Source organism: Tupaia chinensis, unplaced genomic scaffold (assembly GCF_000334495.1).
Source record: "Tupaia chinensis unplaced genomic scaffold, TupChi_1.0 Scaffold139757_1, whole genome shotgun sequence".
In the NCBI taxonomy this organism is placed as follows: domain Eukaryota; kingdom Metazoa; phylum Chordata; class Mammalia; order Scandentia; family Tupaiidae; genus Tupaia; species Tupaia belangeri.
The window spans coordinates 1,609,156-1,624,095 of NW_006199637.1; the positions used below are offsets into that span (position 1 = coordinate 1,609,156).

Below are 14,940 nucleotides of genomic sequence, written 5' to 3' on the forward strand. Positions count from 1 at the left end.
ATGCCAGTATGCATTTGTCAAAACCCACAGAACATCTGACACCAAGAGTGAACCCTAATGTAGACTATGGAATTTGATGGTAATGTTGTGTTAAATGTACTCACTCTGGTGGGAATGCTCTTGGGATAAGGAAGAGGAAGTTAAATTTCAGAACTCTCTGTACTTTCACTTTTGATGAGAACCTAAAGTTGCTTTTAAAAACAAAGTCTATCTTTTTAAAGAATTATTTATTTAACTTTATTTATTTATTTATTTATTTATTTTAATTTGACCAGGGAGGGACAGAGTAATCGAGAGGGGTGGGGAGAAGTGAGAAAACATGCCACCAGATAGGGGACTCGAACCTCATTCAGCCATGTGGGAGTCCAGTGCCCTTTAACTACCACATCACCTGCTGGCCCCACAAAGTCTATTTTTCAAAAATAGTAGAGGTCAGGCCAAGGTGGCAGGCAGACAGATAGTTAGCATCAAAGAGGTGTGGCAGAAGATATCAGGCTTGTCTTGACTAGAACAGTTGTCTCAGCACCAGGGAGGCCAGAAATGTGCAGTAGACACCGGTGAATATGCCTACGGTTGCTATCAAAGACCTTGCAATCGTAGCTTTTTGGTTTTGAGCCATAGACCTAAAGACCTGGCTCCTGGGCATGGCAGGCCAGACAGAGAAGAGCCCCTGTTCGGAAAGAGCAAGAAAACTAACCAGATAATTAAATACACACTCATCCTGACAAAAACAGATATCCAGAGACCAAAGTAGGCCACAAGGCAGGAACTTTGTCTCTGGGTCCAGGCAGATGTGCAACTACTTGAATTCAGGGTCAGAGCAGGCTGAATAGCCCTTGAGGTTCAATGAGATTTTGGGGGTAACGTAATTTACACCTAGTTCCAACAGCTCTAAAAAATAAAAGAAAAAGAAATATGTTGGTTCATGTGACTGAAAAACCCAATGGTAGAGCTGACTTCGGGGTTCTTAGGTGTCCATTAGGCTATTAGGAGTCTGTCTATCCATTCCTGTCACCCTCTTGCTTTCCGGTATGTTTCTGTATTTTCATCCAGGCTGTCTCCACATAGCCATCCCCACTGGCCCCAGACTTATATTACCTTACAGCTAGCAATTCCACTAAGAAGCCTTGTCATCCCCAGTAGTTTTGATAAAATTCCCAGGATTGAATCTTGTTGAATTGATTTAGGTCACACACCCACTCGTGAGCCCATCACTATTGACCAGAGTGATAGAGCACACTTTCTAATCGGGCCTGGATCCCTTGGCCGATCTAGGCATATTACCTGTGAATAACATTTCCTTTATCCAAAGGAAAAATCAAGGTACCATTAACAGAATGGTGGCTCGGATGTAGAAACAACAGAATTCCACTATACCAAGTTACCCACGATTTCTAGGGTTTTAAAGATTCCCTCCTCCCCATCCTCAGCCTGTATCAAGTCAGGGAAAAAGAAAACATTCTAGAGCATCAGGCAAATCATTACAAAGATGGCCTCATTTATAGGGAAGTGCAAACAGTTGAGATTCTGCATAAATACCGAGACTTAATGCTAGTGGACAGCTCTGTCTCAGTGAGAATGATCACATGAATGTATTAGAATGAGAGTGAAGCTATAGAACTTGTGACATCAAATATTCATTTGGGGTAGGATATAAGTGAACCAATAATATACAACAATTCTTTGGACTAAAACCAACTCTAGCATGTTTCATTAAGAAGATTTAATTAGTTAATGTTTATAAAGTACTGCACAGATATGGCCTTTGAAAATGTTAAGTATTCTAAAAACTACATTAAAACAGCATTTTACTAAATGTAAAAGATCTAATGTTCATCTTTTCTTTGGTACAGGTTGGCAAAGATTCTTTTGGCAATGATTATATAGAAAACTTAAAACAGAATGATATTTCTACAGGTAACATTTTTATCGTTTTTAAAGTTCGTGTTTGTGACTTTTTTTCTGTGATCTTGTTATTTTCACAAAAGAGAAAACTGAAGACCAGAGAGGTCCTGTGCTTTTCAGAGCTAGTTAGATCTAGAGCCAGAACTAGAATATAGGACTTTCAATTACAGCCTTAGGCTCTCTGCTGCTGTCAAAGGCTGCCTGACCAGCATCTCTGTTTACCTGCCAGCCCGTGATTATTGATCAGATGCAAAACTTATGAAAATTTTTAAAAATTAAATAAGTTGATTTTATAGGCTTGACCTTGTTTTCTTTGTTAATCTCAAGATGGTCCTTTCTTTCAGTGTGGGGGGAAAGTGTATTGGTCTAGAAAAATGCGTTGTGTACAGCTATAAATAATTTGGGGGAATTGTGAGTGGGGGTGAATTGGTGGGTTGTTACTAATGTAGAGAAAAGGTGTAACTAAATGTAAAGATGTCTGTTTTCCTCATTGTAAAGGTGATGAGTATAAATTAGCGTTAATTACTTATTTTCTTTTTAGTATTCCAGATGGTTAAAGGTTAAAAGTTTTCTCAAGGATTACTAATTCCATTGAAATTGTTAAAATGAATTAGCCATGCCAGGCCGTATGTATGTGATATAATTTTCTTTTTTCTTTTAGAATTTGCATATCAGACTAAAGATGCTGCTACAGGAGCTGCTTCTATAATTGTCAATAATGAAGGTAAGCATTTCACGATGTTTTTTTCAGAAAGATTTTTGCTTTAGGGCACGTGCACTTGGAGAAACAGACATAGAGACAGAAAGCGAGAAATCACTCCCCAGGGAGATGGCCATACCACAATCCTTTCTCCCCCATTCTCTTCCTGAGATCTTCGGCACATACACACGCACCCAGCATGAGTTTTAAGCTGCCGGATCTGGGACTCAAACTGTGGTCGACTATGTGGGAGTCCAGTGACATAACCATTATGCCATCTGTGATTTCAGCATTTCACATTTTGAAGTGTCCTGTCACAGTTCATCTCCAGAACTAGGTCAGAAGCATCACTTTTTTTTTTTTCTTTTTAGAGATTTTTGCTATAAGACACGTGCACTCACTAGAGAGACAGACAGAAAGCAAGCAATCACCCCCTAGGAGAAATGGCCATGCTGCAATCCCTTCTCCTCCATTCTCCTCTTGGAATTTTGGGCATGCATACACTTGTGCCCAGTGTGAGCCTCAAGCTGCTGGGTCCAGGACTCAAACAGTGGTCAACCATGTGGGAGTCCAGCCTCTTAACCACTATGCCATCTGCTGGCCCCAGAAGCATCAATTTTTACTCTAATCCTATGGACCTCTTATCAGACCCACCATTCTAATGCCTAAAATGTGTTTTTTTCTGATCCACATATAAATGCGATTCTCTTTATTTTTATTTCTCACTTCGATCATTCAAATATAAAATTGTCCAGCCAATATACATAAGCATTAGAGTTACCTCAAAATAATATTTATTCCTGAAATATCCCCACTACCCTTAATGTGAGAACTCAGAATTGACACTGTCTGTAAAAGCAGTCATGTATGAATCTGTCATTTCAGTTACATTGGGTATATAAATGTAAATAGGTACAACAGAAAATTTGACGAATCATATTTTTAGAATATTTACTGAGTAAATTACAGCAAACAATTACTTCTAACCTATCTTTATTATTCAATTTTGACTGTTCTTTAAACAGCAATCAAATATCAAAAGTCTATTTGTATAGCTAAGACTACCACAAGGCTTTGTGTAACAGTTGAAACATTTTTCTCTAAAAACTATAACTACCTTCAGGTTAAGTTTTCATCATTTTTGCCAACATAAGTATAAAGTCACCTACATAAGACTAATTTTAAAATCAGAATTAACGTTCAGAAGCACTAAGCAGTATTTGATGCACCTAGGATATTGTGGGCACTCAACGTACATTGTTAAATTAAGGTTTGTCAGCTGGGGCCAGCAGATGGCATAATGGTTACATCGCTGGCCTCCCAAGACTCGACTGCGGTTCGAGTCCCGGACCTGGTGGCTTAAAAACTCACGCCGGGCGCGTGTGCGTGTGTGCCCCAGATCCCGAGAGGAGAATGGAGGAGAAGGGATGGTGACATGGCCATCTCCCCTGGGGGATGATTTCTGGTTTTCTATCTCTCCCTTTGTCACTTGCAAGTGCAAGCGCCCTTTAGCAAAAATCTCTCTTGAAGAAAAAAAAAAAAAAAAAAAGATTTGGCGAGGCCAGCAAGTGGCATGGTAGTTAAGGTACTGGACTCCCACATAGCTGACCATGATTCAAGTCCTAGACCTGGTGGGTTGCTTTCTCACTTTGTCTCTCTCTTTCTCTGGTTAACTTAAATAATAATAAATTAATTACATAAGTAATTCTTTTGAAAAATTGCCACAGTATGTCTTCTATTTGCCATGCAGTTTTAGAAGATAATTTCTCATAAGAAATATGGTATTTTTAACTTGACTTTAGCAATCTCAAAGTTACAATAACAACAAACATATTCTAGGCCTAGTGGGTAAGGTAACCAGATCCCACATGACTGACTGGCTCCCATGGCTTGAATAACATGAATAACATGGTAGGGGTGGTCAGCAGGTGGCATGGTGGTTAAGGGCGCTGGACTCCCACATGACCAACTGCAGTTCAAGTCCCAGGCCTGGCGGCTTGCTTTTTCACTTTATCTCTCTCTCTCTCTCTGTTCCTCTCTGGTCAAATTAAAATAAATAAATAAATGTATGAATAGATAAATAAATAAAGTTAAATAAAATAATAAAGAACAAAAAGAAAATACACAGTGGATGTATGTGTGTGCCTGTGCTTAAAATCTCAACATGATGGGGAAATGGGAGGAGAAGGGACTATGGCAAGACCATGTTCCACTGGGAGAGGTACTTTCTCCCTCTCCCTCTCTGTCTCCCTCTCCTTCCTTTCTCTCTGTTTCTGGTGAGTGCACACACTCTGTGACAAATAAATATGTGTACGCACACATACGCACTATACCTAGCTATCTACACACACGCTCCATTTAAAGACGAGAGAGAAAAGCTTTCATTCTAACAACACAAAATCTGTATTCCTTACTTTAAGCTACATGTTTTATAATTACTGCTGCCAATAGCAGCTCATTCCTTGTCTGAAATTTCTTTTTGTTTTAGGAATGTCTTCTAGTTCTCTTTCTTATCTGTGAAACAAAATCTGCATTTTCCATGCAAAGATTTAATTTACTATTATCTAGAGAGTACCTATTACGGTAGACTCTACCCTCAAGAGCGTAGATTGTAGAAGAAGAACCAAGACCAATACACAGATGGGACAGACAGCCCCTATCAATGAAGGAGTGAGGCTGCAAGATAAAGGAGTTTAGTTTTGACAAGTTCATTAGAGACACAGATGAGCTAGCCACATGGCATGGACCGCCAAACTGCTAAAGTCTGTGGCTTAGAACTCAGCAGCCAAGGCCAGGCCAGAAGTGCAGATTTGGAAGTCAGCAACCCTGAAGCAGTGCGTGACTCCAACAGAGAATGAGGTCACTGAGGCAGAAATGGAAGGAGAGATGCTGTCTTTCAGCAAGTGGGTACTTAGAATTTTTCCAGGACTGAGGTTGGGTTTATGCTGAACCATCTCCACTTTATTAAGTCTTCCTTGTGGCCAGCAGACACATCAATGGTGAGATGATAAGCCAGAATTTGTTCTGCATCGAGAGGTAATTTTAGGTCATGTCTGTACAAGATCAGCATGAGCAGCCTGGAGCACAAAAACTGCCTGCTGCCACTCATTCCACTAGATCAGTGCTGCCCGCTAGAAATAAAATGCAAGCCACGTGCAGAATTCCCCATTGTCCAGGAACCACATTCCTAAAAGGAAGAAGGAACAGGTAAATTGAATTTTGGCAATATGCTTATTTAACACAATCTATAAAAATATAACTTTAATGTAATCAAAATTTTGTTTTAGAATTTAAATTTTTTTTAATAAAGATAGTTTATCTTTTCTTTTCTTTTTTTTTTTTTTTTGGAGAGGTTTTTGCTATAGGGCATGTGTGCTCGCCAGACACACAGGAAGACAGAGAGATAGAAAGCGAGAAATCACCCCCCGGGGGGATGGCCACGCTGCAATCCCTTCTCCTCCATTCTCCTCTTGGGATCTTGGGCACGCACGCACACACATGCGCCCAGCATGAGTTTTAAGCCACCAGGTCCAGGACGCGAACCGAAGTCGACTACATGGGAGTCCAGTGACATAGCCATTATGCTAACTGCTGGTCCCGATAGTTTATCTTTTCTTTGTAGTATCTTTTAAATCTACTGTATGTTTTACGCTTAAAGTACATCTCAATCCAGACTAGCCACATTTTGAGTGTCCAATAGCTACTTGTGTCTTGTGGTAGTGAGTGCCGTATTGAACAGCGTAGCTCTTAAGAGTTCACCTGACCGGCTGGCTCTGTGGCCCGGCAGTTAAGGCTGTGAGATCCCACATGGCAGACCACAGGGTTTAAGTCCCAGGCCGAGCAACTTGAGCAGCACTTGTGCCTGTGTGCCCAAAATCCAGAAAGGAGAAAGAAATGAAGGAAAAGAAATTGCAACGTGACCATTCCCCATAGAGATTACTTTCTTCCCTCCTTCTCTTTCGGTCTGGTGAGTACAAGTGCCCTCTAGCAAAAAAATAAAAAATAAAAAAGAGTTCTGACAGATAAAATACACCACTACTCTGCTCCCATTTTAGAGGGATTGTAGAAAGTGGATCTGAGTCACATCAGATTCCTTTGTCTTCTTTCGTTCTGTTTGATCTGGTATAGTATAGGCCAAATGCCTTTCTCTCTACATTATCTAGTACAGTTTTATCTGTTAGATATCATGGAATGTGTTTTCAATGACTGAATTACCTTTTAGAATACTATAGGTTTTATGCACAAATTGCTTGCATTCTGCAGAATATTAGAATTCTGTTCTTTTGGTTTGGGGTGTTTTTTGGTATTATTTTTATTTAAATTTGCTAGAGGACACATGTACTCACCAGGAAGAAACAGAGAGAGACAGGGAAAGTGAGAAAGCACCCCCTCACACACACCTGGTGGGGGGAAATGACCATGCCACAACCTCTTCTCCATTGTCCTCTCAGGACTTTTGGAAGATGCACACACATCACCCAGCATGTTTCTCAAGCCTTGAAGTCAGCCATTTGGGATCCAGCCACCTTAACCACTGTACTACTGCTTGGTCCAGGGCATTAGTTTTGAGTGATTTACAAGTTTGCTTCTATTTATACTCATCTTTCTGGTATCTGTCATTTAGGATTCAGAATTTTTACCATATACATTGCACTAGCTATTTCCTATAAAACAAAATTGTAAAGATATTATATATCACTTGTCATTTAATATTCCTTTTTAAAGAATTATTTATTATCATTGAGAGAGAGAGAGCGAGCCACCAAGTCCAGGACTCAAACCACAGTCAACCAGGTAGGAGTCCAGTGCTTTTAACCATTACGCCACCTGCCAGCGCCCCATTTAATATTCTTTGCATATAAGAATATTGAGGGGCCAGCAGGTGATGTGGTGATTAAGGCACTGGATTTCCACATGGCCAATCATGGTTTGAGTCCTGGACCTGGTGACTTGCTTTCTCACTCTTCTCCCGCCCCGTTCCCGCTGCGTTAAATTGAATAAAAGTCGTAATAAATAATTAAATAAATAATTCTCTTTTAAAAATACTATTGAAAAGGGCAATTTTTAAAAATATCTTGCTCAAAGTGATGAGAACAATATGAATCTTACAGAAATATTGCAAAAGATACATTTGTATCATAAAATTTAACATGTTCGGGCTAGAAATGTTCAAATTAATACAGTAAATTCTGTATAATGACTTTAAGAGGGTGGTTGTAACCTTGAGAGGATCGTTGTTTGACTTGGCTTAGTTTTAATATAAATATGTAGAATTTCTTTATAGGTCAGAATATCATTGTCATAGTGGCTGGAGCAAATTTACTTTTGAATACTGAAGACCTGAGAAAAGCAGCTCATGTCATCGGCAGAGCCAAAGTATTAGTCTGCCAGCTAGAAATAACTCCAGCAACTTCTTTGGAAGCACTGATAATGGCCCGCAGCAATGGAGGTAATTTTACATATTTGTCATTTCTTCTGTAAAAGCTTTGATCTCTGTCTTCATTAAAGTTAACCTTTCACGTTAAGCAAAGCAATACTTTTTCTGTAGTAAAATAGTCTTTACTCCATCTGTGAGATTCCCTGTCTTCTTGTAGTTCTTGATAATGTTAGAAAAATCTTACAGGGGGCATCAGATGGCACAGCGGTTAAGGAGCTAGACTCCCATATGATTGACTGTGGTTTGAGTCCTGGGCCCGGTGACTTGAAATTCATGCTGGACATGTATACAAGTGTGCCCAAAATCCCAAGAAAACAAACATGCATACAAGTGTGCCCAAAATCCCAAGAAAACAATGGTAGAGAAGGGACAGTGGCATGATCACCCCCCCCTAGGGGGTGATTTCTCTCTTTATCTCTTTCTGTCTCTCTGTCTGTCTCTCTCTCCACCTATACTAAAGCACACCCTATACTAAAACTCTTTCAAAAAAAAAGAATATCTTATAAATAGAATGAAAATAACACAAGTGGTATTTTTGCTATCCCTCAATATGAATCTTTAACCTAGTTAGCAGAAATGGTTTAAGTAGTAATTAGAATCTCTGAAGTAGCCTATTGTGCAGAATATATGCTAGGCAGTAAAGTGGTTTTCATTCTGAGAGCCGTTTAAGTAGTAATTAGAATCTCTGAAGAAGCCTATTGTGCAGAATATATGGTAGGCAGTAAAGTGGTTTTCATTCTGAGAGCCAGAGGCTACACTGCATAAACAATCAGTACCCAGTTACATCTTGATAAACATCCCTAGGAAATGAGGATGAGTTCTTTCTCTTTTTTGCAAAACTTTATCATCTTTTCAATAAACAACAGAAGATTATTTATATGTAATTTTTTTTATGTTGTCAGTGTCCATTAAGTGGCTCTTTTGTTTAGCGTTTGATTTTGGAAATTTTCAAACTGACAGAAGCAGGCAGGATTATATAATGAAAGCTATCACCCAACTTCAGCAGTTTTCAACCCACGGCTCATCCATGCTCCTTATCTCACACCTAGCAAGCAGTAATGTACTTTTTAAAAATCCAAATTCTTTCTATTTCATTCTTTTCACTGTTGACTAGTGAAGAAAGCATCTTCCATGTGAGAATCCCATTTCTATTGCTTATTAGCCTTGTGGTCTCAGCACAGATATCTGATTTTTCTGAATCTTGTCCATAACAGGCACATTGAAATGCCTCCCATAAATTGTTCTAAGAACAAAATAAAATATAATGCAGATATATGTCAGTAAATCCCATTTTTCTTCTCTCTAAACTACTCTCTTTAAATTAAAATTAGAATTATATTTTGATCTATTGTATCATTTGGCAAAAAATAAATCAATAAATAAAAATAAAAAGTAGCCATTCTAAGACAATGGCTTCTTATTGATAATATGGTAGTTCTGTGATTCATATTAAGAAAAAAATAGAACATTAACTTTTCCAGATACAACTTTCTCATCAAGATACAAAATTAGAAAAAGAAAAAAGTGAAGAAAAAGAGCAGTATCTGTGTGTGCACATATGTGTGTTTCTATTAAGTGATTTCTCCCAAAATGTGTAGTGTTCTATATAGTAGTCCATGGAAAATAACTCAACTGAAATGATTTTTGTGGAGAATTTTTAAATGTATGTCCTGATTTAACAAATTTTCCTCTTGGCAAAACAAAATGCCATGGCAAATTCTCCCTGACATTTAATGTCTTTTTAATGGACTCAAAGCTGTCAAAAAGAATTCTAAGCCAAAACCCATTTGGTTACATTTTCTTCCCGAGTGTCACAGATAAAGCCCAGTGCTTATGGTAAGCATTGTCTGCACTGTGCCCATCGCAGTCGGGGATGGGAATGCAGCGTGCCACTCCACTCCTGCTCCTGTCTTTCTTTGTACAGATCAAAACATATTCTCATGTCACTTCTCTTTTTGTTTTTTCCTACTATCCCTTGCTTCTCAGAGATCAATGTTTCCCTGTCCTAGTCTAGTTCCCGGTCACCTCTCCAGCTTGTGGAGGAGAGAAGGGGACAGCAGCCACAGTTGAGGACCTACCCTTTCACAGGTGAGGCTAGAGTAATCAGGATGGACAGACATCCTAACCTTGGGCTGTCATTTGAGTGGGGTCCAGAAATGCTTCCTCCATCACCCACCATGCAGCTCTTCCAGGTGAGGAGCTGGAGGGTGTGGGCATCAGAAAGTAGAATTAGCAGATGCCAGGCCACAGACCGCCCCCACCCCCCAAGCCTACTTCATATTTTTACTAAGAGTCAGCATGCCGAGGTATAATTCTGCATGATCTTTACTACATAATAATGTTGGAAATAGTGATACCTTGTATTTATATGTCCTTTTCAGCTGATACAATACTATCTCTTAACATTTGGTCTTCAGAAAAATCTTACAACAAAGATATGACAGGCAATTGTTCTCTCAGATTGAAGATGGGAAGATAGACCCAGAGAAGTTAAGTAATTTGCTAAAGCAACTTCACAGTTTTAGTGTGTGTGGAAACCAGGACTTCACACTCAAAAACCAAAGAAACTGCCACTCTCTATTGATTTCAAGGAACTGATACTCAGTTTTCTAGAGATAGCATTTATAAAGAATATCTCTGTAAGTCAAATTCATAAATTTTAACACAGTCCAGCATGCAGCATAAGCTCTGAGTGTTTTTGCTGGTCACGAAGTAGAGAGGAGTCCCTAGAGTGTTCTTCAGCACTGTGTCCCCACTTACACCAATACAAGATGCACGTACACACAAACAAGCACTGTGCTCTTTTGTCCACAGCTCTGCTGGTCAGACAGCATTCTCTGGCCAAGTTGGCTGGTCTCTCTTTGGTAGATACCAGCCAGACATAGCTTATGTTCTATAGCATGAGTGGATGAGTGGTGTAACTGTGTGTGTGTGTGTGTGTGTGTGTGTTTAATGTATCTTTGTTCTCATGTTTGAAGAGTGGTATAATGAAAGGAAAACACTAGTTTGGGAGTCATAAAGTATGGCCTTAAATTCAGAATCACTCATGTGGCAAATGGGGGACCTCCATCAGGTAAGTTCCTTGCTCTGGGCCTCAGTTTCATGTGTGAAATAGGAGATTAAACAAAGAGTGAGTGTGAAGTGTGAATGTGTGTGTGTGTGTGTGTGTGTGTGTTTAATGTATCTTTGTTCTCATGTTTGAAGAGTGGTATAATGAAAGGAAAACACTAGTTTGGGAGTCATAAAGTATGGCCTTAAATTCAGAATCACTCATGTGGCAAATGGGGGACCTCCATCAGGTAAGTTCCTTGCTCTGGGCCTCAGTTTCATGTGTGAAATAGGAGAACTGGGCTGAGAGCACTCAGCAGTTCTTAAGTGTCCACGTGGACTGACTTGGTCAGTGGCCTACGGATCTGCCCATTGCTCATGAAGGCTGCATATGTGCTGATCAGCATTATTCAATTATGCATCTTCAAGAAAGATGGTAAAGTCATCATCGTCATCTTCATCTGTGGGTTTTTACAGCTTGCCTATCTTTGCTGCTTACAAGTAGTAAAATTTGAATGAAACACATTGTATAATTTGACTGTGTATCAGTTACTAAGATACAGAGGAAAAGATCTCTCCATCTCGGAATACACTGTCTGTCTCAAAACTCCCTTCATGTCTTTACCAAAATGAATCAAATGATTCTAAAGAGACAGCACCTACATTTAAAAAAAAAAAAATCAGTAACTGTGTACAGCCCCTGTCCTCGCTAGGTCACGATGCCATGAGGTGGGCCCACTCAGAGCACACGCTGTAGCTGCTTCTGATGAAATTATGCCGTTGGTTCTGGTCTTTATATCCATTTCAAAGCAAATGGAACATTACAGGAACAATTAGAAATAATTGAGATTGTAAGATTGCCAAAATTAAATTCTAGGTATGACACAAAGTATCTTTTAATGCCACTTTCGTCCTTTTCCATTTGGCAAATAAAACTTCTTGGCTGGCCACCTAGACTTTGACGATAACATTATCCAGCACATAGCCCAAGCATTGCGTGCTCTTGCTACCCAAGTCACAGAAACAGCCTCTAGAGTTAAGAGACAGTCAAATCAGCATTCTGAGTATCCCAACCTTCTCATGGTCTCTTTGCTCAGAGTGACTGTCTTCCCTGTTTCTCTGAACTAGTATTAGGGCATTCTTAAACATCAGCCCCTGCCCTCTGTGGCGACATTAAAAGCGTCCATCTCACTTCCCTGTCTTGTAGTTTGTACCGCTGCTCCCTCAGCCTTCGCCAGATCTTCATGGACATTATTGACATGAGCTTGAGATAACCCAGGGGTGTGGTCATCTTACGTTGTGATTAATATAGTGCTAATTACTGTGGGTGCTCTCAGTCACCCCAAGCCCCGAGTTACTCCATGACATGCTCTGTGTGCTCTGGTTTTGCCAGGATCTAGGATAATATCTTTCCATCTCGTCTGGTACAAAATCGCATTCTCCTTTGATTAGCTGCATCTACTGATTCTTCATGTTTCTTTCATTATGAGAAAGGATGTATGTTTATTTGTGTAGCCTGGGTCAAAAAGTTTTTCTTTTTCACTTTTTCCAGATTTAGTTACTAGTCAGACCCTAAGCCTATGTATCCAGTTACTATTGGTAAAAATGCTTTACTCAATAAAATATCAGCAAATATGAATGGATTTCTTTCATATTTTTATTTTGTTCTGTATCTTTTAGTGTAGCCTACACCTTTAGAAATTATTTTAAATACTAACTGTGATTTAAAAACAAAAGTTGGGCCAGCTAGTGGCATGGGGATTAAGGGAGCTGGATCCCTTGTAGTTTAAGTCCTGGACCCAGTTTCTAGAAAAACATGTTGAGCACCTGTGCATCCATGGGCAAAATCTCAAGAGGAAAATTGAGAAGAAGGGATTGCAACATGGCCATCACCCCTGTACAGTGCTTTCTTTCTCACTTTCCCTCTCTCTCTCTCTCTCTCTCTCCCTCCGCCCCTCTTCCCACTCTGGCTAGTGCACACACTAAATAGCAAAAAAAAAAAAAAAAAAAAAGGAAAAAGAAAATTTATACACTTTGTATCGATGTTTCTCAGAAAAAGTCAAGCTGGCAAGAACAGACTTATAAAAAGCTAAGACACATACTTAGCCTGTAAGTCTTATATTCTTATGCCATATCATAACATATTATTTGACTACTGGAAAAAAATCTGAATTACAAAAAATCCATTTCAAATGCTTTTCCAATACCAATTAGAAATAATTCAATTTCCAAGTGTCTTTTGGAAAGGTATCAATGTAGTGCAGATCATAACATCTAATTAATACAATCAAAAGTAAGCCAAGGTAATTTTGTTACAGAGACTAAACCATTTATTTATTATAGGCTAGGATTGTCTCAAATGATGGACCACCCCCCAGCCTTTCAGTCCCTTTACTCTCCTGACGGACTTGGCCGTGACAGCTGAAGTGGTGCCTTGGGTCCAGGCACCACCGGGTACTGTTTTTATGCAGGGACCTCAGTGCCAGATGCACACGCTTCATCTCTTCATCTTGTTTTGCCATGGAAGGAACAAGTGCACTTGGCACATGCCTTGATTTCAATTTTCTTCATCATTTTCCAGAAGGAGGCACCATAGTGGGTCCCATATTCATCAACGATTCTGACTTTTTTAGTATGTTTAGCCGTGTCATCACAAACTTGGTCCAAGCCTAGAGAGCTCGACTGATTTTTATACAATATTTATAGTAAAATTACAGAATTCCTCATTCCAACATTAAAATTCAATGTATGTTTCTTTTTTTTTTTTTGGAGAGGTTTTCGCTACAGGGCACATGCGCTCGCCAGACAGACAGAGACAGAGAGATAGAAAGCGAGAAATCACCCCCCAGGGGGAATGGTCATGCCACAATCCCTTCTCCTCCATTCTCCTCTCGGGATCTTGGGCACGCACGCACACGTGCCCAGCGTGAGTTTTAAGCCACCAGGTCCGGGACGCGAACCGCGGTCGACTACGTGGGAGTCCAGCAACATAGCCATTACGCTAACTGCTGGTTCCCAAAATTCAATGTATGTTTCTTTAAAATGGGTTTTATTGTGGAGAATTTCAAATATGTATGGACTTCCGGAGAGTAGTATGGAAACTCATATGTAGTACCACATACCTTCAACAATTGCCAGCACAGGGAACCAGCAGTTAGCGTAATGGCTATGTCGCTGGACTCCCACGTCGTCAACCGCGGTTCACATCCCAGACCTGGTGGCTTAGAACTCACGCCGGGCGCGTGTGCGTGCGTGCCCAAGATCCCGGGAGGAGAATGGAGGAGAAGGGATTGCGGTGTGACCATCCCCCCTGGGGGGTGATTTCTCGCTTTCTGTCTCTAGGTCTCTCTCTATCTGTCTGGCGAGCGCACGCGCCCTATAGCGAAAACCTCTCCAGGAAAAAAAAAAAAAAAAAACAATTACCAGCACATAGCCAATTTCGTTTCATCTCTATCCCAACTCATTATTCCCTACCACCTGCTACAACCTTGAATTATGTCAAAGCAAAACCTCATTTCATTCATATGGGGCCAGCAGATGACATAGCAGATACGTCACTGAACTCCCACATGGCTGACTGCAGTTCGAGTCCCAGACTTGGTGGCTTGAAAATCATTCTGGGTGCATATGATGTGTGCCCAAGATACCAGGAGGAGAATGGAAGAGAAGGGATTGTGGTGTGGCCATTACCCCGGGGAGGGGGGATTATTTTTCACTTTTCCCTTTGTTTTCTCTGTCTCTTTCTCTGTCTGGCAAGCACATGCACCCTAAGGCAAAAACCCCTTTAAGAAAAGAATGTCTTTGCACAATGTACAATACTTAATCCATAGTCAGATCTGTTTCCATTGGC

The 14,940-nt window shown here is 40.1% G+C and overlaps 1 protein-coding gene across 5 annotated transcripts in view; it reads left to right on the forward strand.

The window, feature by feature from the left end:
* The window catches only part of RBKS (ribokinase), a 103,562-nt gene that overhangs the window by 35,175 nt on the left and 53,447 nt on the right, over nt 1-14,940 (forward strand). For all 5 annotated transcript variants that reach the window (XM_014593128.2, XM_006162133.3, XM_006162132.3 and 2 more), the window contains exons 3-5: nt 1,854-1,917; nt 2,567-2,629; nt 7,890-8,054. In XM_014593128.2, the coding sequence (XP_014448614.1) occupies nt 1,854-1,917; nt 2,567-2,629; nt 7,890-8,054 (292 nt within the window). The remainder of the gene's footprint in view (nt 1-1,853; nt 1,918-2,566; nt 2,630-7,889; nt 8,055-14,940) is intronic.